The following is a 25669-nucleotide window of genomic DNA, read 5'->3' as shown; positions in this document are numbered from 1 at the left end:
CTAGAAGGGGAAAAAAAAAGGAGGGAGGAACAGATTTCTGGGCAAGAAAAAAGAAACTCGTGAAAGAGAAAGTATGCAAAATGCGCCGCGCTAAATGCCAATTGCGATCATCTGATATCTTTATATATCTCTCCTGCACGATAATAATAGTTCTCTGAGTTTTCTCGTGCATCTACCTCGTCCATCTCGAGCGGAGGAGCAGACGAGCTAGGCGGCCATCTCCTCTCGGACTTGGGACTGCTGTCCCACCTGCCCGACGACCGACTTGGTTCGCCGTAGGACGCCCTATCTGAAGTAGGGGATCTCAACGACGCATGCCAGGACGATAAGCTGTGCATTAGGCCACCGCGGTAATGGCCCTTTGGACGCTTTGGTGATTGTACAGGTGACGTAGATATGTAAGCTGAGGTTCGATCCTGCGACTTCTGAACGACTCGTGCGATAGTTTCTTGAGAAGGAAATATTGACTCTGGGACAGCGAATCCCTCTCCGCGGTTATCTTGGGTAGGATGGAATGCGACACTAGTGCCTCTTGCCCGGTGGTTTTTTAGGGTAGGGTCCGTATGTCTCTTTGCTAGGGCGAAGGTGTTTAGGTAGATCGGGAAGACCAAGCAGACGGTGAATAGAACAGCAGGAACAACGAAGGAGAACTGGACTCCTCGGCTGGTGGCGACGGATCGTTGGATACAAGTAAATACTGCACCGCCAGAGACTGCTGCCGTTAGCAATGCGGAAGCAGCTTTGGTATGATGGCCCATGCCGCGCAGGGCAATGGCGAAGGTGAGGCCGTAAATGCCGCTGCCGAAGAAATATGTGCCTAAGGCCCCGACCATGGCAAGTCGGCCGTGTATGGTCACTGCTGCTACGGTGCAGCCGATGAGACCAAGATAGAGAATTAAAAGGATGGTGCGTGGTTTCGCGACTAATTGCACGCCAACAGTTGCGAACCGCCCAATGGCGAAGAGCGCAAAACCAAATGCTTGAGATTCAAAAGACGTGACATTTCTATAAGGAAGAAGTTAGGATGCAGTTATGGCAATATGAGTTGTGTTTGTGAAGACTTACTTGATTCTAGTCTGTCTAGCGAGCTTCCTGAAGTGTACGTTGATACCTTCTGAACCACCGACAAAGAGGAACTGGGCAAAAACGGCCAACCCAAGTGTAACCCAGACGACACGGACATCATATATCTTCGCTGAGTTGGCCATTTGGCGCTGGCGTGCGAGGTCTGCGAGCTGATTATCGTTGGCCTCCGGGAGGGAGAGGTAATGCATCGCAATGGCTAGGATAATGTGAAGAAGAGCCATGGCAAAGTAAGCCCACTTCATTTGCACAAGATCGTGGGCATCAATCTCCCTAAGCGAAAATGCCTTCTTGGCCAGTATCGATGATATTACGCTACCGATTGACTGGAAGCCAAGGGCAATGTTAAGGCGCATTTCTGCGTATTCCTGCGGTCCACAAAGGGCAAGGAAAGGGTGAGACGTGGTCTGGACAATAGCCATGCCAGCGCCGGTAACGACATTTGAAAAGACATAGGTTTCAAAGGATTGAAGCACTGCAGAAGTCCACGAAATGAAAATGCCGCAGGCATAAAGACACAGTCCAACAATAAAGGTGAGTTTGAAGGTAGACTTCTTCAAGAGCAAGCCAGCCGCCGCTGGTCCGATGACATAGCCTGCAAAGTATGCAGCATGTAAGCCTATGGCTTTGGCATAACTTGCCTTTGCTTCAATTAAGAAGCGGAAGTTGACGGTATTGAGAAGGCCGTATCCGAATCCCCATAGAAAGAGCAGGAAGGTTATCGCAGTTAAAAAGGGCAGTGCTTCCTTATTGGTCAATTCCAACATGCTTTTTGTCCTCTTTGGCTTAACAGCGCCTCTGTCATGGAAGCTGTCTTGGCTGAGATGGTGGAAATGGTATCTCTTAGTCCTAGACTCCCTGAAACCACCCTGGGAATCCATATCACTGTAGGCTGAATCAGGACTGCATGATCGCCTATTCTCCGCGATAACGAGAGGTGGGGGAGTCATGGAGGTTCGTCGATCGTAAGAACCCCTCATTGGCGCTTTCTCCTTGATGTCTCTGCGTGAGGCAGATCTGTGGGAGTTCCCAAAGAATTTGACTAAGAGTCGGCTGACCAGCTGTTTCAGCATGGGAACACAGGTACAGATAATACCAACATTCACCTCAACAGCTGACCACATGAATGATTCCGATGCATGCCCTGATGATATCAATATGGCTTTGGTTAGTTGTCTCAAATCATCGGGAAATGAAAGAAGAGTTGCAGATAACGCAGGGTAACATACAGGGGAATTCGTTTTCGTCTATGCCGTGCCAGTGTATAGCTTCCTTGACCTGGACTTGGGCGATATGTGCATGCTGCAGCATTGCAGTGCGAACCAGAGTAATCGTGGTGACTAAGGTGGCGGCAGTGAACATAAGAATGATCGCGGTCCTGTGACTAAATGGCATCGCCATCTGCGTGATAACAGGCAGAGGTAGGACAAGGATAGCGAAATCTGTCACAACATTGAGGGGGACAGATGCTAGATTGAGGTCAACGAAGTTGATGCAAACCGTATCCTTGATGGCCGGGTAAGTGTACACCGAGCGGATGGGCTTGCAGCGAAAGATGTTGACAAAGAGCAGAGCCAGGCCGGCAGCGTTAACGACGAAAAGAGTCGCATAGGCAGCCCAGCGAAAGGCGCGGGTTTTAGTTATACTCTCGAGATAGTATAGCAGCACCGATGTCTTGGTCAACATCATAGTAGGATTCTTTTTAATGCAATGAAAAGGACCCAGGTTAGCGGTTGAGGAGGCTGAGAATCCCGGGATATCGGGACATGGAAGAAAATGATAGAACGTACGTAAAGGACTGAGAATGCATATAGCGCTTTCTTCAGCTGCGGCCTTAGTTCCGAGGGGATAGATTCCAACTCGATCCCGAGCCCTTTGGAGGTCCCGTAGAGGATCGAGAAGGACAGCCCAAATGCGGTTATCTAGACATGCTCATGTTAGCAGCGCAAGAAGATACAAACATGTGTATAATTAAGTATGGCCACAACTTACCCATGCCACCACAATCAAACAATCACGACGATTCACGGCCTGCCGCAGATAGAATCGAGACGCCAGTCGAAGAGCAACAGAGACGCCGGACAGCACCACCATGAGCAGGGTGACGACGAACGCGACCATCCCGTGGCCGTGCCCATGATCTAGTTCGACGTCCATTCTCTGCTCACCGTAGCGGCCTCAACATCGACCCCGTCCATGCATCAAACCAGAGGAGAGCAACAGAGAAGAAGCGTCGAAGAATTGAAGGAATGAGTGCGAGAAGAGAAGAACGAAGAAGAAAGAGAAGAGAGAGAAGAAAAAGGCGGTTGGAAGAATGGACGAAAGGGAAGGAGAAAAAGAAGGTTATAGCAAAAGAAGGTTGCGAGATGGGAAAAACGAGGCCGGCAGAGAAAACGCAGACATGAACGAACTAGTTGATTATAATATGGGGAGGAGGAGACGACGAGATCGAGAGCCAGACGGCAAAGGGTCAAAGCAGGCGAATCTGACTCGATGGCCCCGTATAATAGACACAACTCACATGCGTGCGCGCGCATCCGCCGTCTGTCTATCAAACTCCCCTGGAAGAAGCAAAACGCCCGCCTCCTAGCTAAACAAAGAGGATGCCCTCCACCCCGTCGAGGAAACGTAGCACAGAAACACAGAGCGGCCAGTACTCCGTAAACAGTATCCCGTAGCCAGTACGTAGTGCCCCAGAAGAAGGATCCGAAGCCGTCAACAGCACGAACGAGCTGAGGTGGTTAAATGAGCGCCGTAGAAGTTATTATAAACTGCTCTCGCCTTCCCTCGCACCAGCGGCGTAAAAACCCCGTATCGACTCCTCCTCCTCCATGGACGGTCTCCTCCTCACCCATCATGAGGTGCAGCAGCAGCCGGCCAGACAGCCACCCAGCGTCCTTTCCAGTCCTCGGCTCCCCAGCTAGCCTGCTGCCCAGACACGTTAGTCTGCAGGTAGTGCGATAGCGATGGAGACGCTCGGTGGAGAGGGTTGCAAGGGAAAAGAAAGGGCCCAAGTCCTCAAAAAGCAAGGCCGTGGGTTCGCCCGGCCGTCCAGTCCAAGTTGGCGAAGAGGCGATCTCGTCCAGTCTGCGCCTGGAGGTCGATCCCATCTCCTCTTGTCTCCTTAGGCCCGGCGCAGTTTGTCAATTTCAGCCTCGACCCGTTTCGTGATACGTGGCGCTCGCTCTCACCGAAGCCGTGCCATTTATATTGCTGCTGCTGCTGGGTTTTCCTGTGGCCTTGATTCGCGCGGTTCGTCCGCTCACCCGCCCGCCCCCGTCCCCCGTCTCGCTGCTGTGGGAAGAAAAGAGAAGATCACGATCGCAGCCGTCTTGTCTGGGGGATCGTATCTAGGTCTAGGTAGTTATGTTTATCTCTTCGTTTGGTTCAGTGAAACAGACTGATCCGCAGGGAGTGCTCCGTAGAACTGACACCGCCGTCGACAGCTTCGGCGAACAAGCAGCATACCTAGGTAGCTAGTCCAGTAGCTAAAGCAAGCAGGAGGGGACAAGATAGATGTCAACCCGGCCGACAATATAAGAGTGATGTGCAGAACATCATGCTCAATCTGTGCCTGAAGCCGAAGTCTTAACCTGTAGCTTGGTGATAGTTGATGGGCTTTAATCAAGGGCATACATATAAACATACATGTAAACATAGTACATATGCTGCATGCACGCCACGAGCGTCTTTGCCAGGGAGTAGGGATACTCTGGATGCGATAGGTAGTAATCCTCCGAGCAGACAACTGTATTCACAGCTATTCCCCTTGTCACGGGCTGCCTCTAGGGCTGCTCGTGTGATGTCGTTGGTGATGTCGTTGATGTTGATATAAAGATGTCCGTCCGACTGACTACGCGGATGCTTAAACCGCTTAAACCGCTTATTGAAGCAGACGACGGCCTGGTTACAGAGTACGGAGTAGGAGAAACAGCGGCTCTAAAACGAGTGACGATGATATGATGGTAAACAGAGGAAATTTGATGATGAGCAAGTTCTATTCCACACGAACGAAGGTGACAGGAAGCGACAGACGGAATGGATCAGCTGGATGACTTGACTCGAGGGAGAAGTGAAAAAAAAAAAGCGAAGAAAAGTCATAAAGTAGATTTCGTGTTTGTCGTAATCCATTCTATCTGGGTTCCATAAACAGGAACAGAAAACATTTTGTGCAGAGAAGTGGGAAAAAAGGTCGAAAAGGTCAAGATGTGAATGGAAATCATGCAGAATTGCTGCAATCGGCTGGACGAATGGTAAAAAAGGTGTTCGTAGACAGGATGGTATAGAAGAGAAAAAGAGAAGAGGGCCTGAGAGTGAGTGTCCTTGAGATAAGGAGACTGCAAACCAGGAACGAAGTGAAAAAAAAAAAGAAGCGAGTGATGAAGAATCTCCAAGCCTGAATTCCCCCGATAACCCCATCCCGTCCCATGAGAAACAGTGCAAAAGAAACGAATGCTATGCTATCCCCAGACCTTTCTCGCCATGAAGAATATGAAGAAAAAAGAGCTCGAAGACGTCGGTTTCATGGGGAATAAGCAAACAAATTGCTAGATGTACAAAGAAACTGTCGAAAAAGAGGCAAAGCAACTGGAAACTATATCAGTACCCGTGACGGATAGGATATCAGCTTAGATGAAGTGCCATTCAACATCGTGGATACGACCGTCAGCCTCAACACCGCTATTAAAAGAGTTAGTGAATCGTCGTATTTTATTATGAATATTTGAAAGGAGGCGAGGGATAACTTACAACTTGTAGAAGAGGAAGCGGGTCATGTCGATGTTGTTTCCGGTACATCCGGCACACTTGTCCTTGACGGTAGCAGTGGCGGTCTTACCCTTGTAGGAGATCTGGACCTGCATTCCACAGTATGGGTTGGTGTTGCTGAGAGGTCCCATGAGGTCAATTGGAAGAGCAATGGCATCCTCTCCGTTAGTGTCGATGTTGGTACCGCAAGCACCGAGACCACCGTCGTAGAAAGTGATTTCACCGAGACATGGAGATCCAGCGCCACAGGGGCCGGTGTAGGTGCTGCCGCCGCCACCAAGTGGTGGAACGCTGATGACTGGTGGCTTGGTAGCTGGAGGAGTGCTGACCGGTGGTGGTGGTGGTGGTGGAGTGGTAGTTGGTGGAGGTGGTGGAGGAGTGGTGGGGGTCGTTGGCTCCGGAGCAGGAGTAGGGGTGGTGGTTGGTGGTGGTGGCGGAGGAGCAGGAGCAGAGCTCGACGTAGGCTCAGCAGGAGCACTGTAGGTGTTGGAAGACGAGGCTGGGGCCGAAGGAACCGGAGTGTACTTGGGCTCCTCTGGAGTGTTGCTTGGAACGGTTGGAGCAACAGGAGTGGTGTAGGCTGGAGGGACAGTGTAGTCAGGTCCTGGGGCGCCGGTGACGGTAGCGGTCTTGGTGATGGTCTTGACAATGACGGTGGTGGTCGTGTGCCAGACGGTGGGCTTCTGCTGGAGCGGAAGAGCGGCCGCGAGAGTGGCGCCGAGAGCCGTAGCGACGGTCAGAGCCTTGAAGAACTGAGGAGCCATTTCGACGGTTGTTGGTTGTTTTTTGGGTTTATTGTATGTGAGAGTATCTCGTTCGACGAGGGACAGCCAAAGAGTGAGCTGTATAGGCGGTTTGTATGTTCAGGGAAGTCAGGGTGAGAATCGGACCAAGCGATTCAAAATGAACACAATGCTCCAGGCAAAGAGTTGAGAGAGTGAGTAGAGACGGACGAGAGTCAAGGACACCAAAAGGAATGCTGTGTCGCAAGAATCAAGCTGCTCTGAAAAAGAGAGAGAGAATAGCTTGGTACGAGAGAATGTCGGTGATGAACAAGAGAGAGAGAGAGGAAGGAAAGGAAGAAAAGGGAGGACGAGGAGCGGGAGAGGGCAGGGTAGATAAAGGGATTTTTTGGAAGGCTAATATGGCCCTTGAGCAACGACGGCTTCCCACAGCGCCAACAAAGCATCGAGGCAGAGCAAACGAGCCCTGCGCCGATGCTTACTGGCCACAGCCCCTGGAAGTGTGCCTGATGTACGAGAAGAGCCTTTTTTTTTCGCTTTCTAACCCCTGAGCCTTGCCCGCTTCCTGACTAGCCGCCACCGTCCCAAGAGAAGGCGGCTGACATGGCGGTCTCCGCTGGCTGATAAATGATACAGAGAGACTGCCTCAAGTCGTCCCTCCTGTCTCTCCTGCTGGTCTAATTGCTCTGCACTCGGTAAGCACAGCTGGAGGAGAATTTCCTCGCGTCATATTTTTACGTTGCTTACGGCGGGATGGCTGGCGGTGTGTGTGTGGAAGGAGCAGGCTGGTGCGACTGCTGAGCAAGAGGGCAAAGTCAGCGTTAGGGAGAAAAGATCCTGCAAAGGGGATTTTTTAGGATGTTCTGAAACCCGGATCGGCCGCATATCACTTTGTAAGAATATGTTCCTGCACCGTCATCCACTCAGCATCCGCGCTGCAAGCCACTCATCTCGCAGGCCTGCCAATAACATCACGAAAGACCACCGTCCACCGCGAGTCCCTCGACTTAAATGTGGGTTTGCATTTTCTTATCGTGGAGTCCCTGTTTTGGAGGCTATTTTCGTTTCTTACGTGGAGGATAAGAGACTGTTCTGGCTATCTCTGGCGGTCTCTCTGGCTCTTGGTGCGAGTTCGTGGCGATGGAGATTCGGAACCAGAGGCCAGAGACCAGAGACCGAGAAGATCATGAACCAGGCAGGCGAACAGGGGCCTCAACCAAGAAATCGGGCGCCTTGAAGCCCAACACTTGAGCAGCCGGGCGTCTCAAAGGCCTGCTGTGTATGCGTATCGTCTGTATGTGTGTGCTGGCCGCCATTTCCCTCCCTCCCTCTCTCCCTGTGCCACGTTCTAGCAGCTCAGAGGTGGATTCCGACATGCGCCAGTCGTCTCTTCAATTCGCTTCTCTCTTTCCTCTGTCGTCATCCTGCTGCATCGCATCTCATCTCATCTCGTCATCGATCTCATCGACGTCGTGAGGAAGAAGCAAAGTCGAAGTCGAAGTCGAAGTTGAACGTCAGACGTTTGCTTCACCGCCTTTCCCCTTTCGGCATCTGCTACTACATCTCTTCAACTGCTCCAACTTCACCAGCTTCATCTATAACAACTCCTGCGTCAACCTCAATAATATGGCTGTCAAGATCTGGCTGCTGCTCTGACAGCCGTCATTTACGGAGTTCATCCCGCCCTGCTCCACTCCCAGAGAAATCCACGCAAGCCCATGTCCAAGGCTGAGCTGGCCAGTCTCATCCAAGACGCTGGCCCTCGCCATCCAGCGCGTAATTTTACGCCCTCGTATCTCGGAGCGAGCGCTGACAGCGACTGCCGGTATATATACGGTTAGGACGATACTTATTTTACGACCGATCAATTCCTGCCCTGCACGCTCGTTTACTTCATGCACGGTGAACCAGCCGTGGGATTCCTATACGCCCTAACAAAATGCCCTGCAAACCTCCGTCAAAAAAACACAAGGGACAGAGAGAAGAAGAAAACTTGGACTCAAAATAGAACATGTCATCAGTGTCGCTTAATATTATTCGCCAAAAGAAACAGGAATATAAAAAATAAAAATAAAAAGCAATGGGAATAAAATTTGGTACCTCGATGGATATGTTGTACATGTGCAGTTCTGTGTTGCACTCAGGCAAGGACCATATGACATCTTTTGAGTCCAATCTTGATATGCCCATTCCATGCATATGGGGAAAGAAAATCAAGGAACCTGCATGTCAGATACCCAGCCCAAGACAAAGGGAAACCATGGCGTGGAAACTGAGGGGGGATCAAATGGATGATTAACACCAGAACGCCAACAACGCCAACAGAAACCGCCGAAAGTTGTAACAACAAGGAAGCATAAGGAGGATGCCTCTACTTTTTTGTTCAGAACCAATCACCGTGGTCTCGCATGGCTTCAGATACTTTGATGAAACCGGCAATGTTGCTTCCTGCTACCAGTGAAGGAAGCTTGTCATCATCCACCTCCGTGTACTCCTTTGCTGTCCGTAATCCAGTCTCAAAACATTCCTTCATGATTGCCTGCAACTTCCCGTCCACTTCCTCTGCGCTCCATGTCAGTCTCTGGGAGTTCTGAGCCATCTCCAATCCGCTCACTGCCACTCCTCCCGCATTTGCTGCTTTTCCGGGCGCGTACCACACTGCGCCCTGATCACGCTTATGCTCATTTCTGTGCGCCTCGAAGTGTTCGATGGCGTCCAACGTGCAGCCCATGTTAGATCCTTCGGCGATAAAGCGTGCACCGTTGGCAACAAGCACTTTGGCCTCTTCACCTGAGATTTCGTTTTGAGTCGCGCATGGAAGCACAACATCCACCTTGCCAACGTGAACCCATGGTCTTGCACCCTCGATGTACTCGCATCGGTTGGCAAAAGCCTCATGGCTGGCGATTCCGGATAGCGGCTTCCTCTCGTCCTTGAGTGCCATGATCAAGCGGATCTCCTCCGGTGTGATGGAGGAATTCTCACCATCCCGGACTATAAAACTGCCCTTGCTGTCGCTAAGAGAGACGACTGTGCCGCCAAACTCGATGACCTTGAGGGCGGCATATTGAGCTACGTTTCCGGATCCAGATATAGTTACTCGTTTGCCTGCGAAGCTTTCCATGCCATTCGTGGCGTGCTTGATCATATGCTGGACATACTACAGAGCAGCATTACCTTGTTAGCAACCATAGCTCATGACACTAGCCAATCCAGGGCAGGAGACTCACATAAACAAGGCCGTATCCAGTTGCCTCTGGTCGGATCAAGCTTCCTCCCCAGCTGTTTCCCTTTCCGGTCAGCACACCTTCCCAGATGTGTCTCTGTCTTTTGTATGCGCCGAAGAGGAACCCGATCTCACGACCGCCAACTCCGATATCACCAGCAGGCACATCAACGTCAGCGCCAATGTGCTTGCTTAGCTCCATCATGAAAGCACTGCAGAACTTCCGAATCTCGTTGTCTGATTTTCCCTTTGGATCGAAGTCGGCGCCTCCTTTGCCACCGCCCATGTTCACTGTCATATACATATCATATTAGCCCAGCCTCTCTCGTTTGACGCCAGAAAAAATATCATTGAGTGGAGCGCATACGGCCTGTAAGAGCATTCTTGAAGATCTGCTCGAAACCCAGGAATTTCAAGATGGACAAGTTCACTGCACAGACCAATGTTAGCGTATATGTCCCCCCAATGAGAGCAAGTGGGATAGCGTCTCACCTGTTGGATGAAATCGCAGGCCGCCCTTGTACGGACCCAAGGCCGAGTTGAACTGCACTCGGTAGCCCCGGTTGACTTGCAGCTATACCACCAGCCTGTCAGCACCTTTCCTCCCTTCCCTCATGCGTATCAATTGGCATCAACCTACCTGGCCCTTGTCATCTTCCCATGTGACACGGAACTGGATTATTCGCTCTGGAATAGAGGCAACAAGCAATGCCTTCCTGTATTCCGGATGCTTTTGGAAGATGGTCGAGTTCTCGAGCGTCCAGGCAAGCTCTATATATATGACCTTGTTAGAATACCAGCTTCAATCCTTCATCCACCAGGATCGACTCAGGGTAAAGTCATCCATCATATCCACACTAACCTTTATAGGCCTGCTCGAACTCCGGCTCCATGGGCAAGTTGGACATCTTTATTCCTTATCTCTGTTCCGTTGCTGTTGAATAGGAGTTCCTCGAGTTTCTAGCAGCGTGGCGATCGTCGCTGTATCGGCAACTAGCGATGAGCTTGATAAGACAGCAAGAAGCTAAGGAGATAACAACCAAGGGATATTCGATGGGCAAAGGTGAATTCGATGGGCAAAGGTGAGATAGCAGCAGGTAAGATGGAAATATAAGAACGAGGATGAGAGACGAGGGAAAGGTTAATAGCTTAATAAACCCAGCCAGACTCATGAGCTTGGAGGAGGCTCAAGACAATTTCCCGGTTCCTCCCAGCCAACATTGTAGAGATAGAGATAACAATCGGGATCTTTCCATCCCCAGATACGCCAATTCGCAACCACACTGCCTAAAGGCCTCTCCCGATAGCCAATTATTCACTATCCGTTACCCTATTACCTATCACAGTTATTAATCACTACTACTCTACACTGGTTCGCTATCAACGGAACGTCTTGCACCGCGCATCCCACGCAAGCCAAGGTCGGAGATTAACACTTGCCCCCAAATCTTTTATTCGCTCAGAGATTCGGCCGCCCAAGCCGCTCGGGCTATTAACTACCTATGCATGCGAGATAATGCCAAAAGAAGATAAAGAAACTACCCTATGGAGTCTACCGAGCCGACCTTCCAGCATATGAAAGTGGAATATCATGGAGCGAGAGGCAGAGATAAGAAGGAGCCGACGGCAAATAGTTTTCCGATAACGGAGAGAGCGAACCGCTGTTCTCTTTCTCTCTTATCTCTAGGTGTGACTTAGCTTGTTCCAAGATCAGCTCCGACTGTTTATCTCTCGCCTCGGCTTCTTGGTCGGAATCTTCTTCCACGGTTAGCTATCGGCGCTCTCCGTCTTCTGCGTTACAGACAGATGGATGTGTATATGCCTCACATATACATGCATATATATATATATTCGTCGCTGACCCAACGGCGCCTCCATTGTTGACAGGATGACTACGGAGTATGGCTAGATGGTTATTTGGTGGACGCCTCTCGCTAAGCGTATCGGTAGTGGCGTTCTTTGTGCTTTGAGAGGCGACGCTTAATAACAATAGGCAATCTGGTATTGAGTTAATATTAATTGGCTGACGAGACATCTTAGCACTGTGGGATAGGGAATAATAATCCAGTGTTCAGGCTTGCTCCTGGCGCAAATAGTCAATAAGTAACAATGGTAGACACCTTCGTATTGGATGGCTGCGTTAGACAGTTAATAATATAAATTCCGGCTAAGATAAAGAACGCTGCTTTTGATGTTTCTAGCTATCTGATGGGAGCTCGGCTACTGAGTACAAGGCCCATACAGTGGCTAATAAAAGGCTTGAATGTTAGGGCTGAGATATCCCCTGGTCGCTAAATAAGCTATTAAAAAGCATATCAGTTACGGAGTACTCCGTACTGAAAACTCTTGCGTGTTTGTATACACTAAGTAGCTGAACAGAAGACCCTTTCAATACTGTGTAAGGACTGTGGCGCCATTCAGCAAGACGGCCTAGTATTACCAGTGCTGATGAAGCCCGTAGAATATGACTCCTCTATTGTTATGGTGTGTGGTTCAAGTATGTGTGTGCCTGTAAATGCATATCAAATTCAGATGAATATTCAGAAATGCTGTCAAGTTAAAGCACACCGCTGCTCCCTCCAAGGGCCAAAATACTAGGATGTAACCAATGGAGGATCTGGATAAAGTCCTAATGGTATCATGGTAGGTAACAGAGTACTGTATCTATAGTCTCTTTCGACTTTCACATGTGGCTAGCAGTTGGGGCGCCCACATGTGAAGGTGTTATATCCATCGATTTCTTAACTGCGAATCATAAATGCACGAGTTGGTATAGACGAGGACATGCATTCTGTTCTTTCCATTTCCTACAATGACTCCCAATGGTAGAAGTAGACCCAAAATATGCCTACCGCAAAGGGATTTTCCCCAACACGGTGATGCTCAAGACTAATGCAAATCCTGCCCACTTCCCTCTGCAGGAAACCCTATGTTAAAGCAAACTTGAAAAGCGGTGTATAGGTAGAGTTAATTCTTCCTGAAATAAACTACCAGAGCAGTGAGTGTTCCGCAGATATACACCGCAACTTTTAACTTTCATATGGTATTGTTGAGCTGTCACTGCATCAAATCTCCCAGTAGCAAAGGCTACATTGATAACCATGGTATTGACAAACTGTCGACAGGGGTATTTGGCCCTTTTTTAAAGGTGATGACCAACATATTGCTCATACTCATCAAACTGAGAGGTTGCCGCTTCTTCAAGTGCCGAGGAAGCTATGATGGCATTGGAAACATGTGCTCGCGTACTACCCTAGTGGGAAAACAGAGAGATGATACCACATTGGAGGAAGTTGAATCGGAAGGATAAGCGCCACGTTAATTTAGGATTCCATGGCAAATGAACATGGAGCAGTGAGTAAAGAAGCAGCTCAAGCTCATGAGTGGCAATGGGACGCGCATACCGACTCCCTCGAGAACACAATGGAAATAAACGGCTTTGAGTATCCACAGAAAGGCTCTCTGCGGCAACTATGGAGGTGGTACCCGTATTCCTTCCTTTGCCAGTGGCGGCTGAATGATTTGAGAAAACTAAGGTCATCCATCACCATGCGCTTCCGGGATCTGAACCAAAGGTAGCCGTCCTGCCAACTTGTTCTTCAGCAAGGGACCAACAGGCTAACATATTAATGTCAGCGGAGCACAACGAAAACGAAAGCATGTCACTCAAAAACGTCTGTGCAATCACATTCATACTCCCCGTTCAGGCCGATTGGAGCGGTGAGACGTAACAGAGGACCGAGAAAATAGGGGCAAGGATGTTCTTCAAAACAACTAGCTATCTCTATCATCGACAGGGTCCATCCCGCTCACAGCATGCTGTTCCTGCGGCTTGACCTCCTTCAATAGGGCAGACTCTCCGGGTGGAGTGGCGATATCAGAAGCCGAGATGGCTGGACATATCACAAAGAATCACTTAATCGGGGAAGGGAAAAATGAAAAATAAAAAAAATAAAAGAAGTTCAAATCAATTGGAGCATCTATTGGAGCAAAGAGAAAGGAATGCAGAGGTGTAAATAGCGGAGATGGAATTCCTTTGCTGCCGTGCGCAAGTTGTTTTTTTGATATCTTGATTTTGATATTGGTTATACGTGCTGGATGACGAACAAGCCACACGGACGAGGCAAGCCACAGACAGAACAACGAAAAATCTATCAAGCCACAAGACCCTGCAGCGTAACTAACGAGCCGCAAAGCTGCTAGTTTGGACGACCCGCCTCACTTTCGGCCTCTACTCGGTCCTTCTGCCTCCCGCGCACCGCATGCCCTGTTTTTAGGCAGACAGAACGGAAGGACCTGACGGGGACACTAATGGAGAGCTGCAGGAAGATCCTGTCGCTTGGACACGAATGCACCAGGTCCGCTCGCTGCCGGTGTCCTGGTGCATCACAAGCCAGAAGAGAATTTGATATGTGGCTAGTGCTGATATGTGGCTGGTGTGCGTACTTTGCACAGCCACAGCCACCGTCCGCTCTGATAGGCTCGCAGGCTGATGGGGACAAAACGCCAAAGGTACGAGAGCCGGTCAACTTCAGAGAATTCGACATGCAACCCGGGAGCCCGCCGGCCGAGGTGACTCGAATTTGGGAGCTGCATGGGTTGCACACCTCTTAGTTTCTTAAAAAAATAGCTGCTCTTTACTACTCAATTGCGCTGCAGGAGGCTTACATCGCCTGTCTGTCCTGACCTGTCCCGGTGATCAACTTCCCTTGCTCACAGAAACAGACTCTACATTGACATATACTAACAAGAGGCCTCATTTGACGTGGCAAATTAGTTACCGAGAACCTGGAGCTGTGGCTTGACCCCCCTCCTTGTTTTTTATTTCTAGCTTTCTCGAGACGTCGTGGGTGGAAGGGGAGGGGGGGCCCGGGGTTGGAAGGGGGAATAGGACGCCATTCAATCCCCCTATTTCTCCATCCTGTGCCTCACAACTGATAGGCCAGCAGCCCTAGGTGATCGAATAACGGCATCGTGGGCTGCTCTCTCTGATCTCTCCCTCTCCGCCCTCTGTCTCTCTTTACGAATCAGAAGCATGGCTTCCCAATGAATACTAAATCCACTCCCGTTCCTGCGTCTCATTACCGCACTATAGGACCCTGCCTCACTCTGCGTCACGCCAAGTACCGCAAAGTTCAAACAAAACAGTCATTCTTCCAAGGAATCCTCTGTCGTACCAAAGAGTACCCTCTGCATGCTCACTCACTACTACAAAGCTAGATAGCTCGGACTAATATCGGGTGATGATGAATGTACCCCGTAAGAGATGGAGAGTGATCGAAGTAGTGGGGTTAGACTTCTGGACCAAGGATCCGACTTGCATCTGGATTGTAAACCAAAGGAAGACAAAAAGGAAAGAGAGGGAAAAAGAAAAGAAAGAGGACAAGGAGTACGGAGTACAAAAGATCGGATCATCAGATCGTCAACCGATCGAAGCACAAGGGCACCGACCACGTTCCAAAAAGCACGAAAGAACTTGATACTCTTATACATCCAATTGGCCGTTTCTTGACCAGCTACTGCATGCATCTGCCATTTTCTGAGGCAGAACGCCATGGACAACCAGGATTCCAAGGACCACCGAAATCCAAGACAGAGAGAAAAGGACAAAGGCTCTTCACTCCGTATTTTAACCGTGGTGTGCATTATATTCGCTCTCTCCAGCCCGCCTTTAAAGTAGCGGTTACGATGCTGCTTGAGCGTGTAATATGGCTGTCACCACCAGCAAATTATGTTGGGTAGACGTCATGTACAGGGGACAAATGAGATGGGTCGACTTGCCGCCATTTAAAATAACCATATCCTTCCCCCGTCCTCCGTACCTCCGGCCAGCAAAACAGACAATGCTATGCCCAATCACCTTGTCCCACTGGCTCGTTGTCATTCATGGGTCCACCAGGCTATTTTCTCCACTAACGGTACGACGTCGTACTGCCGCCAGAGGCTCCTGGACCAAGGCGCTTCATGCGAGCAGGCGAGAACGAAAGGACGAGTCTAAAAAGAAAAGAAGGAGGAGACAGAAGGAACAGGTAGCCTGGGAAACTTCAGATGAACCAAGGTCCTACCGACATTACGAGACGGGGTATTCCGGAAGCTCCCAAACGCTCTTACCAAGTACCGTACCAGTCTACAGGGAGAAACGCAACTGCTTGGGGGCCCCGCCTTGGAAAATGCACGAGACATTCCGTTACGAAGGCATCTCTCTAGCGAACAGTAGAAACCAAAATATCCCAATTATCCCTCCTTACCCCGGGACGCACTCTCATCCAAAATACAGCCTGCAGTGACGATACTGTACCCCCTCAATTACGGGCACGGGGACTGGAGGCCTATCTTCTTCCATATAGATCGCTTCTGCGGCCCTTGGAGTGGTCACTCAAGCTAGGTAAGCCGGAGACGAACCTAAATTGATAAGCAGATCAAACTATAGAGTATTGTCTCTGCATACTGGCGCCTGCGAGGCCTTGACATGAAAAAACTATGAAACACGGACACCCCATCATTCCCCCCCTGCTTGACCGATCTCTTCATGTTGGGCATTAAACGTATGCATGCACACTCCATATGACTACCCAATCGACGCTCACGGAGATAAATGAGCTAGGGAACTCACGAAGTTCACCATCAATAAACTGGTTGGAGAATGTTTTAACGCCTATGAAACGAGCCTCTTCAACCCACCTTATTTTATGGCCCCTATTTCGTTGTATAAAGCCCGGCCATTAAACGTTTATACACGGCACCGACTACCGGCCTCGACATCTCGATTACGGTGCCCGTTGGCGGTGATGCACTCGCACCGCTAGATAACACACCTCATGCTCTCGGTAACTGTCCTTCCTCCAAACGTAAGTATTCATTAATTTAACAGGGGCAAACTGACAGCTTTTTGTTTTTTGCCTCCCGAGTTAAACTCCCATACAGCCCAGAAAGAATCAGCCCTTAAACTAGCTCGAGTAGCTCCACACGCAATGCAAGTCCATCGCAGGAGAGATAGTGGAGCATGTTTCTTCCTTCCACAAAAGATCAAACCCTTCTGACTAACTCACGCCCAACCCTTGTAGCGCCTCTATTACTTCCTATTTCTTTTTTTCCCACTCTGGTTCAACTATATGAGCGTGATTCTCATTTCGTTCCTCGGAAGCCCACTCCGTACTTTCGCCTCCACGCCAAGTAGGCCGAAGGAGGTTTTGTCTACCTTTCTTTTTCTTATATCCTCCTCTTCTATTGACGTCTCGAGACCAGATTCCCCCGGTGTTTAAAAAGTCAATCGCTACCCAGGCACAAGTTACTTTATTTCAGTCCCCTTTCCTATAATATACGCCTCCGTCCACCCGGGTTTACTCAACTACTTGTTGGAAAGTGTGGCCAGCATATACTGATTCCCATAGCTATCCGCCTTCATCCTATTGACGTGCATATATTGCCTTCCCTTCACCCTTTTTTATGTTTTTTTTATTTTTATTTTTGATTTTACTATTTTAGCTCGGGCCTTACGTTGTACCTTGCGTTCTCTCATGCGCCAGCAGTCTATAAACCCGCCTCCCAGCCAATGTCCATAGGAAAACAGATACCCGAGAGAGATTCAGGTTTATTAAGGAAACTCCTTTCTGCTACCCTTTACCTTCGTACGTCCAATTGGCCATCCCTTCGCAAGGCGTGGACCGGAAACAGGTAGATACCAATCCCCAATTCCTAGGACGGTTTTTGCCTTGGGCCGTGGCGACCGTTGCTTTGACTTCTTCCCTGTTTCTAATTACCGAGTACGTAATGAGAAAAATCAGGGGGAGCATTCATGACCCTGAAGGATAAAGCTTGCCTTCGATGTTTATATGACCAACAGAGCGCTAAAGGTTTTAGTAGTAGAAAGAGTAGCCAGGTTATAGAGGCGCCCGAAGCCACGATGTCGACAGATCCTCGCGTCCACTACGATTCGGTGGTTAGGGCAGGCATGTCCGAAGCCTCACAGCGCCCTGAAGACACCCCGTTCGATATCTTTGAATGGTACCCACGCTACCAGAGCTGCCAACGATATTTCCTCGATTACGCACAGCACACGGTTCCTGTACAGGCTCTTTCTTCATTCCTAAATATACACCTCCCATTCCAGAGACAGCCAACCCCTATTTTCAATTCCGCGGCCGATGCTGCCCTTTCAACTCCACCCGGAGGTCCACCTTCAGGGGCTCCTGTTGCTCCAAGCGTATCTATGGTACCCTACATTCGTCGACTAGTTGCAACGGGCATGGACTACCCAGGAGTTCTACATGGGTTTTTCGGTGACGACTGGGCTTCAGGGATCGGCTCTTTACATGAACAAGAACGCCGCAATTTCTTCTTTGCCGCCAAGAGCGGAGGGTGGGCAGCCGTGAAGAAGGATTACGATATTCTGCCTCTTGAGACAGTTCCATTCCTCAGGCCATTGCAAGGGTCAGAAAACTCCGAGATTGAAGCAGCGGAGAAGAGCTGGAGTGAGTGGCTTGCGATGGAAGATTGGATGATTGGCCCCCGGTCACCGGATGAAATGGCGGACCGCCAGTCGAACACATATTCGCGACATAGCAGAAGCACTAGGTCTTAAGTGACCTGACGGGAGGACAATCCAGACGAAGAAGAAGAAGAAGTAAAGCAACAATTTTTGATGATGATGAACGATACCTACGGCAACGATTCTCATATGCATTTTTTCTGTCATTCCCCTAGCCATTTCCTCCCTGCTAGAGAGAAGGGGAATGGTTTCTTTCTTTTCCTTTATTTTCTTCAGGCGGCAACCTTTGTATACCCTCCGCTCGTTTGTTACATCCGTATTACCGTCTCATTATTATATTTCTGATTTGGCGTAAGGAGGCGAGAGATGAAGATAAAACGGCCTTTCAATCTTCTTGTTTCTTATTCTTCAGGTCAACAGATATTTCCTATGTATCTTTGTGTTTCAATACCTTCGTTACCTGATATTGCTTATTAATAATAATGCAATAAGTACCTCAATCAGTCTCCGCCACCATTATTCCCCTGGTATTTATCAACTGCCAACGTCCGCCATCTAAACACCCAGTCTATTGATCAATTTGAGCAGCAATGCATGGGCCCAAACCTTAGGGCTAAGCTGAATGGTATACGACATATAAGTATCGTGCAGAATGGCAAATGAGGCAAATGCAATAGGAATATCTTGCAGCTATATTAGCCTGAATACATTCACACACGAACTAGGACTCCACTAACGCTACCCTCGAGGCTGGCCTCGATCTACCCACGATGAGTGTTGGATCAATGGCTATGGCAAATTATTTCTTCGCTTACCACTGAAATAGGGACCGGGCTCAACGACACCACCGTAAACGCCCTTGTTTCCCATGTGGCTGTGGCGAATTATTTGAATGGTTAGCTAACTACTGCACGGAATCAAAGGCGTGACGCAAGTGTGTAATACATGGTCAGAAGATTCCAGAATATAAGCGTTTAGCCACAGCGCAAAATCATCCCAAAGCGGCCTGTACTTCGCCCCTGGCGTCTGTTCGCCAACACCATCTTCTCCCCCAAAGACACCCTTCCCAAGCATGTCGTTAAACCTGTGGCGCAGCAGTTAAACCACGTGGGTATCATGTGATACTGATATGTATTACATAAGCGAGGAATTTATCGTATATCACGTGAATGTTTCTTTTCCATACATACCCCGTATATACTCCGTACATAACGTAGATAAGCACATATTTAGCACGGAGCCGCACTATAAAATATCAAGGGCATGTTTTAGGCTTAAAACTATCCGTTCCCGCTTTTCTGGCCATTCCATCGCCCTTTTCATTGTGATAGGCGCTTGATGAAATGAATATGGATTACTCCGTAGGTTATTACTAAATTACTAGATTACATAATAGTATGCTTATATAATCTTCAAACCAGCAACCTCATCAGTTTGGGGATAAAGGAATTTGAGCTACTTCATATCGAAAGAGTGGCTACAGTAAGCCTTATAGTTCCAACTATCCAGCCTGGTGCTGGTACGGAGACCTAGCCTTGCTCTATCAAGCTCATAAACACCTCTGCGGCTCACAATTATATATATAAAACATACCCTTGGCCCATTAGTGTTGATTTTATTCTTAACGGGATCCTGAGCGATATGTAATACCGGTTCTCCTCACAGTGGCCTCCATTTCCCGAAGACATTTGATACCTACAACATGGTTTCACTGCTAAAAAGACCGTCTGGTGCATCAAGGCTGGAATGGCAGAAGTTTCTGCAACAATGTGTCCTCCAAAGAATCAGCACGAATGAGTTTCATGAGCTAGCCAAAGTGATGCTACGCCGCCACCCTGTTCCACACATGGACCTCTTCAATATTATCCTAGAGTCAAGGGCAGTTACAGATTTTGACTGGGACCCGTTAATACCGGATTATGTGGATGCCGTCCAAAAGCTGACACAGGTCGACCTATTTACGATTTTGCCATCTCTTCTGGCTCACTCAAGCATTAAAGCCGACATTCGGCGCTGGAAGAAACAAAATCATACACAAAACCACGATGAAAAACCAAAAATTGACGAGAAAGGTCCTACGGAACCAGCAGGTTCACAAGGGCCAGCTACTTTATTGACGGATTATGGGATCATGCAGAATGTGATTACAGCTGTGACCACAGGCCATTCTCCAAAGACAGCTCTTGGGTTCATGGACACTTGCTCTGCCATAGCTGATTGGATCCTAGCTCTGGTGTCATGGAATGCTCATCTCGGGTCGGAGAAGGGTGAGGGTAGTGGAACACAGTTGCTGGGTACCCCAGATGTGGTTTCTATTTTCATCGCTGTCGGGTTTCTTTTTGGAGCCCTAGCTGGCACAGAAGTCGGTGCAAACGCACTATCATTTCAACATGCAGAAAGTGAGTTCTCGAGGGTGTTCAGTCCCGGAAAGTATATTTCTGGAGAAGAGTTGTGTTGTGATGTCCGGATCTTCTAACGATTTCATAAGCCTTTAAACACCAACGAACGAAACTAGCCCGAGCTTTGACAGCGTACTCTCCCATCTGCGCTGAGATTTCTATTCCCTTACGAAATAGGCTTGACCAATTACAGAAGGAATTCAACATTTTTTTGAAAGACGAAAAGTCAAACCAAGACCATGTCATAGAGGATACGACTGTTTCTACCATGGAATTTGAATCTAGGGTTGTGGACATTCCTCCTGTAAGCTCTAGGGCTGGGTTGTACATATATGTCAACTCTCTGGTACGTTGTCCACCTCCATCGCGAGTTCCACTTGGATATACTAACAGACTTCCCATAGCTCGTAGGGCGACCGTTAATAGACGATAACCTTCTTATTAATTACCTAAATAATCGCTACGGGGTAGGTTTAATATATACCCTCATATCTACTCCATACTTATATTCCATAGGGGAACCACATGGCACTCGTCGAAGAACTTATCACGGCATCATTTGATGTCCTGTCAAACGGAATGTACCGGAACGAGCCACAACAAACCATGTTTCTCTTCCGAGCATTTCTCGTTAATAAGCTCCCTCCGTTCCTGTCGGACCTAGCGGGATCAGTGGTAGAGCCAATACCAGTTGAACTATGTATCACCCGTGCTTTAGCACGGGTAGACCCAAACACATTCCCATCATTTTCCGAAATATTCTCCACTCATGGTAATTCAGTTCTATCTGATGTGAGACAAGAGTTTCTTTTCTCGTGTGCCTTGCATAAATTAATACCCGAGTCAAGCATTGAACGCCTCTTGGGAGAGAACCCGATGCAAACTTTACCAAACGGAGGAAGATTCATCAAGCACGACTTAGTGTCTCAGATAAACAATAACCATGAACGAGCGGAACAATTACTGAATGGTATCGAGTCGATGGATGGTAACGCACGAGCAATTGTTGAAGCTATAGCTGAGGTAGGGGGTTCTCCCTGAAAACAAAGACTGTCTTACACTCACTAACAAGGAAGACTTAGGTGATGCATAATATGTGCCTGAGAAAAGACACCATGACGTTGAAAAGTTTATGCAATTCCTTGTCACGTAGGCCCCAGGCACTGGACATTATGCTACTGTTTAAGAGCCCACAGGCTATACTGCAACCTCTTTGTGCTTTACTGGACTCCTGGAAATGGGATGAAGACCAAGGTAAGCATTAAAATGTGCGCTATATCAAACGGCTCATTAGTAACAGCATGCAGTGGAAAGCCAACCTGTCTACGACGAATTCGGAAGTGTTCTTCTCCTGGTACTTGCTTTCAAGTACAAATATGATCTGAGTTACCAGGATCTTGGAGTTTTCAACCCAGATTCCTTTATGTGTCGATTACTCGAGAAAGGGGCCTCAAGCCAAAAGCTGGAGGATTTGACGGAGAAACAGCAGCAGAACCTTGGGGCGTGGATCACAGCCTTATTTATTGCCGAAGGGATTAGTGACGAATCCATGTCCTCTTGTAGCCCGCAAGAATTTTATCTTCTGGTTGCTACGCTATTCTGCCAGAGCTTGAGCGCGTGTGAGGCTGGGAAGCTGGAGTTTGACACCCTCAAAGGTGGATTTGAGTGTAAGTCAATCCTGCCATTCTAGCTTATATTACTTCGGTATTAGTGCATTGGATTAACGGGCTAGAAGACCTCTTAGAACCATTCTTATTACCATCATTGGTGATGGCTCTATCGTGGATAGGCAAACATATTTGGAAGTCTGGTACCGACTTAACTACCACCCTTAGGCTTCTAGCTACCCTTGTAAAGCCTACCTCTATATCCGGAGAGGCTCAGGAAATCCATCGTACTGTGCTATCCATCACTGCGCGGGCACTTGCAGATGAGTTGAGAACCGCAAAAACCCGTCACCCCTCAAGAACAGACATTGATCCCATTCTTCAAGCACTTGAGCCGTATCAATCTTTCCAACGAACGGGCACATCCAATCGTGCGGAACTAGAAGGGTGGAGGTCCAGTTCTGCCCCCGGTGGAATGGTCACTGGGATCCGAAACACATTCTCGTCCCTGGTACTATGGAGCACAGATCCTGAGATCAGTATGACTCCCCCAAGCTATACCCATAGGCAACTATTAGCTGGATTGAAGCATCTAGGTTCTGTCCGAGTTTTAGTTGGAATACTCGAAGAGCTTAAGTTGCAAAGTGAAACGGGTAGTGGTGATCTGGCCATTGATATTGCTGCAACATTGATATGTGCGCCGATGGGTGAATGTTTCTCATGGGAACAGGCTACATATCAATCTGTTGGTGGGACCTTGAAGGACTCATTACCTCGCAGCCAGATGCTAAACCTCAGAGATGCGCTTAATCTCCAGAGAGAGTCTCTCGCCAAGATGATAGAATCCGAACCACATCGAGCTGAGCTTGTTATTCGGCTGGCTAGACGTGTCGATGCTCTTACATCTATTCCTCAAATACCCCAGGCGGTTGACAATATTGACGTTGGCAATATCATGGCAGATATGGATCTTACAGGGGTAGAAGAAGACGGACAGATGCAACTGGACGTGGGTCAACAAGCGGAGCAACAAGGCCAGCAGCAACAAAACCTCGCTACTACAGGCACTGATGCAACTCATGGCACTCTAGATGCAATTCTGGATGCGGCTACGGCAGAAGGAGTGACTGGGCCTCCCGCTGGGTCTGATGTGACAATGGCTCAGCCAGACATTGACGCAAGCATTTTTGATGATATGTTAAACCCTACAGATATGGGTGTCGGAAACCCAGAATTCATTGACTTGGATATGGAGGGGATGTTTTAACGCTCTCGAAGCTACTATTACTAGGTATCAATTGGTTATTCTATGGAAGGGACAGTATTTCGTTTTCACGACAAAAAAGCATTCAGATATTCGGTATTTCCAACTTCATCCTGAAAAAAGGACCATATATAGAAAAAGCCATATATAGAACTAATCAACGAACGCCTTCAGATATCACAACACTCTCCCGACCTCTTTCAGGCCTCAAATAACATACGTTTACTCTTTAACATGGAGTTGAACCAACTGCCCTTTTTAGAAATACGATAGATAGATAGATATCAAGAACAATTCTTTATAGTTATATACCTAGTTATTTGTGATAAACTACGGTAGCACCATCATCTGCAGGCTCCAACACTTTCCAATTACATTGGACATTATTGGCTTCGAATGTCTTTATTATTCTTTCAGCGATTTGCGTAAAATTTTCCGTCGCCAGAGCCAATATTGTTGGGCCTGCCCCTGAAAGGCAAATGCCAAGCAGGCCCGGTTGGGTGGTTGGATTCATTGAACTGAGGATCTCAGTCAACCCAGGGACCAAATGCTTGCGATAAGGCTGGTGCACCTTATCCTGCATCGCAAGATAGATCATGTCGGGGTCAAGGGGAGATTGACCCAATGCTGAAGGAAGTAAGGTTGCACGCTGGAGGTTATATATCTGAGTGTAATATTCATATTAATGCCGATCACCCCGAAATAGAAGTGTAAAAGAGAGGACTTACCAAGTCAGCTCTCGAGTATGTTTGAGGAAGGACTTCTCTTGCTTTAGCTGTGGGAAGTTCAAAATCGGGTATGATAGCAATCGCCTTGATTTCTTTCGCCCATGGAAACTTCTTGTAGTGGCCAATTCCAACTGGCGGCTCTGGTGGCTTGATGCCAGTATCTACTCCGCCAGCAGGGGCAGGAAGAACTTCACTAAGGGGTATTTCCTTCCACGCTAGATCTTCTGGCTTTAGTTCGTTCAGATATGTGCCAACAAAGCCACCGTACAAAGCAGCAGCAACATTATCGGGATGGCGCTCTACAAAAACAACGTGAATTAGTATCAAGGGGTGGAGGGATCGGAAACGGCAAAGGCGCCCTCACCTATCATAAGGCAATAGTCCAGCATTCTGGCCTTATCCAGGCCCAGCTTACCAATTTCATTGCCCAAAACGACACCTGCGGTCACAGCAGCACCGCTAGACCCCAATCCACGGCCCAGTGGAATCGGGTTTTTGATGTGTACGTGACACTCGACGGGGAATGCATGGTGATTGTGGCACCGGAGCACGTATAGTGCCACCCTGGTGATTAAATTTACTTCCGGGTCAAGACTGACCTCATCGGGGTTCTCTCCTTCATATGTTATTTCGCAATTTAATCGAGGACCGGATGATGGGTTCGAGCTGGGGGCTTTCACCGTGACATGCAGCTCAAGGAATATAGATAGCGCCAAGCCTAACATGGTATATCGTTAGCCCATGACTATCTCGGATTTATGCTTCCCTTGGGACGATCCTGGCCTTCGATGAGACCATCACCAAGGTAGGATGCCTGGTAGTAATGAAACGCGGTGATATTAAGTCTATTGAACCCAGATTGGTCTTAACGTACCAATAACATCGAACCCAGGGCCGATATTGGCGGATGAGCAAGGCACTTTGATCGTAAAGGAGGCCATATTCCCCTGCCTTTTTTTTTTTCGTTATTTTATGTATTCCCAAGAGCAGGAGTAGTGAATCTCTCTTTCTCCTCTCTCCAGGCTGCCAGTGCCAACGCCAATGTCAAGTCTTTCTGCTCTGCTGGTCTCTTTCTTTGCTACTTTGCTTCTTTCTGACTCTTTTTTTTGCTTGTGTTATTTTCGCCCGCTGGCGTTATCTCCGATATCACGTGCCATCTTATCTTATCTAAGATGACAAAGCAGGAAAGCCCTAAAAAGCGTCCGCTTTCGGACGAAGCTCTCGAGCCCCTGAGAAAGTATTTCTTCTTCTCTTGCTTTGCTCGCCTTGTTTTCCTCTGATCATTAATCATGTTCATCTTTTCATTCTATGGAGCACTTTATGGGTTCCATGGGCTCAATGTGGCGCCAGAGCTGCGGGAATAT

General features: G+C 48.5%; 9 protein-coding genes across 9 annotated transcripts; 3 read left to right on the top strand and 6 right to left on the bottom strand.

The window, feature by feature from the left end:
• Positions 1–107: 107 nt before the first annotated feature.
• MGYG_01852 (hypothetical protein) lies at positions 108–3240 on the bottom strand (the record flags this gene model as incomplete). Its single annotated transcript, XM_003177741.1, has 5 exons — positions 108–1005; positions 1066–2227; positions 2313–2781; positions 2874–3005; positions 3076–3240. 5 exons carry the CDS (start codon positions 3238–3240, stop codon positions 108–110), a joined length of 2826 nt encoding a protein of 941 aa, XP_003177789.1.
• A 2471-nt stretch (positions 3241–5711) lies between these two features.
• MGYG_01851 (hypothetical protein) lies at positions 5712–6614 on the bottom strand (the record flags this gene model as incomplete). The annotated part of the gene is made up of 2 exons (XM_003177740.1): positions 5712–5763; positions 5833–6614. 2 exons carry the CDS (start codon positions 6612–6614, stop codon positions 5712–5714), a joined length of 834 nt encoding a protein of 277 aa, XP_003177788.1.
• A 275-nt stretch (positions 6615–6889) lies between these two features.
• Positions 6890–7830, top strand: MGYG_01850 (hypothetical protein; the record flags this gene model as incomplete). The annotated part of the gene is made up of 2 exons (XM_003177739.1): positions 6890–7104; positions 7230–7830. 2 exons carry the CDS (start codon positions 6890–6892, stop codon positions 7828–7830), a joined length of 816 nt encoding a protein of 271 aa, XP_003177787.1.
• A 1146-nt stretch (positions 7831–8976) lies between these two features.
• On the bottom strand, positions 8977–10727 carry MGYG_01849 (NADP-specific glutamate dehydrogenase; the record flags this gene model as incomplete). Its single annotated transcript, XM_003177738.1, has 6 exons — positions 8977–9753; positions 9824–10110; positions 10187–10249; positions 10312–10393; positions 10460–10590; positions 10682–10727. 6 exons carry the CDS (start codon positions 10725–10727, stop codon positions 8977–8979), a joined length of 1386 nt encoding a protein of 461 aa, XP_003177786.1.
• Positions 10728–11371: 644 nt separating this feature from the next.
• Positions 11372–11697, bottom strand: MGYG_01848 (hypothetical protein; the record flags this gene model as incomplete). The annotated part of the gene is made up of 2 exons (XM_003177737.1): positions 11372–11577; positions 11682–11697. 2 exons carry the CDS (start codon positions 11695–11697, stop codon positions 11372–11374), a joined length of 222 nt encoding a protein of 73 aa, XP_003177785.1.
• A 6025-nt stretch (positions 11698–17722) lies between these two features.
• On the top strand, positions 17723–18400 carry MGYG_01847 (hypothetical protein; the record flags this gene model as incomplete). Its single annotated transcript, XM_003177736.1, has 1 exon — positions 17723–18400. The coding sequence occupies one exon, from the start codon at positions 17723–17725 to the stop codon at positions 18398–18400; it is 678 nt and encodes a 225-aa protein (XP_003177784.1).
• A 407-nt stretch (positions 18401–18807) lies between these two features.
• Positions 18808–19381, bottom strand: MGYG_08951 (hypothetical protein; the record flags this gene model as incomplete). The annotated part of the gene is made up of 3 exons (XM_003177735.1): positions 18808–18875; positions 19123–19181; positions 19320–19381. 3 exons carry the CDS (start codon positions 19379–19381, stop codon positions 18808–18810), a joined length of 189 nt encoding a protein of 62 aa, XP_003177783.1.
• Positions 19382–20009: 628 nt separating this feature from the next.
• On the top strand, positions 20010–23580 carry MGYG_01846 (RNA polymerase II transcription subunit 5 mediator; the record flags this gene model as incomplete). Its single annotated transcript, XM_003177734.1, has 7 exons — positions 20010–20706; positions 20796–21052; positions 21111–21173; positions 21223–21729; positions 21789–21960; positions 22014–22373; positions 22418–23580. The coding sequence occupies 7 exons, from the start codon at positions 20010–20012 to the stop codon at positions 23578–23580; spliced, it is 3219 nt and encodes a 1072-aa protein (XP_003177782.1).
• Positions 23581–23893: 313 nt separating this feature from the next.
• Positions 23894–25246, bottom strand: MGYG_01845 (homoserine kinase; the record flags this gene model as incomplete). The annotated part of the gene is made up of 4 exons (XM_003177733.1): positions 23894–24241; positions 24306–24604; positions 24670–25023; positions 25180–25246. The coding sequence occupies 4 exons, from the start codon at positions 25244–25246 to the stop codon at positions 23894–23896; spliced, it is 1068 nt and encodes a 355-aa protein (XP_003177781.1).
• Between the last annotated feature and the right edge of the window lie 423 nt (positions 25247–25669).

The sequence above is a fragment of the Nannizzia gypsea genome, genomic scaffold, assembly GCF_000150975.2.
Source record: "Nannizzia gypsea CBS 118893 supercont1.1 genomic scaffold, whole genome shotgun sequence".
Lineage (NCBI taxonomy): Eukaryota > Fungi > Ascomycota > Eurotiomycetes > Onygenales > Arthrodermataceae > Nannizzia > Nannizzia gypsea.
The sequence above is the reverse complement of the archived record's forward strand: the minus strand, read 5'-3'. Positions and strand labels throughout refer to the sequence as shown.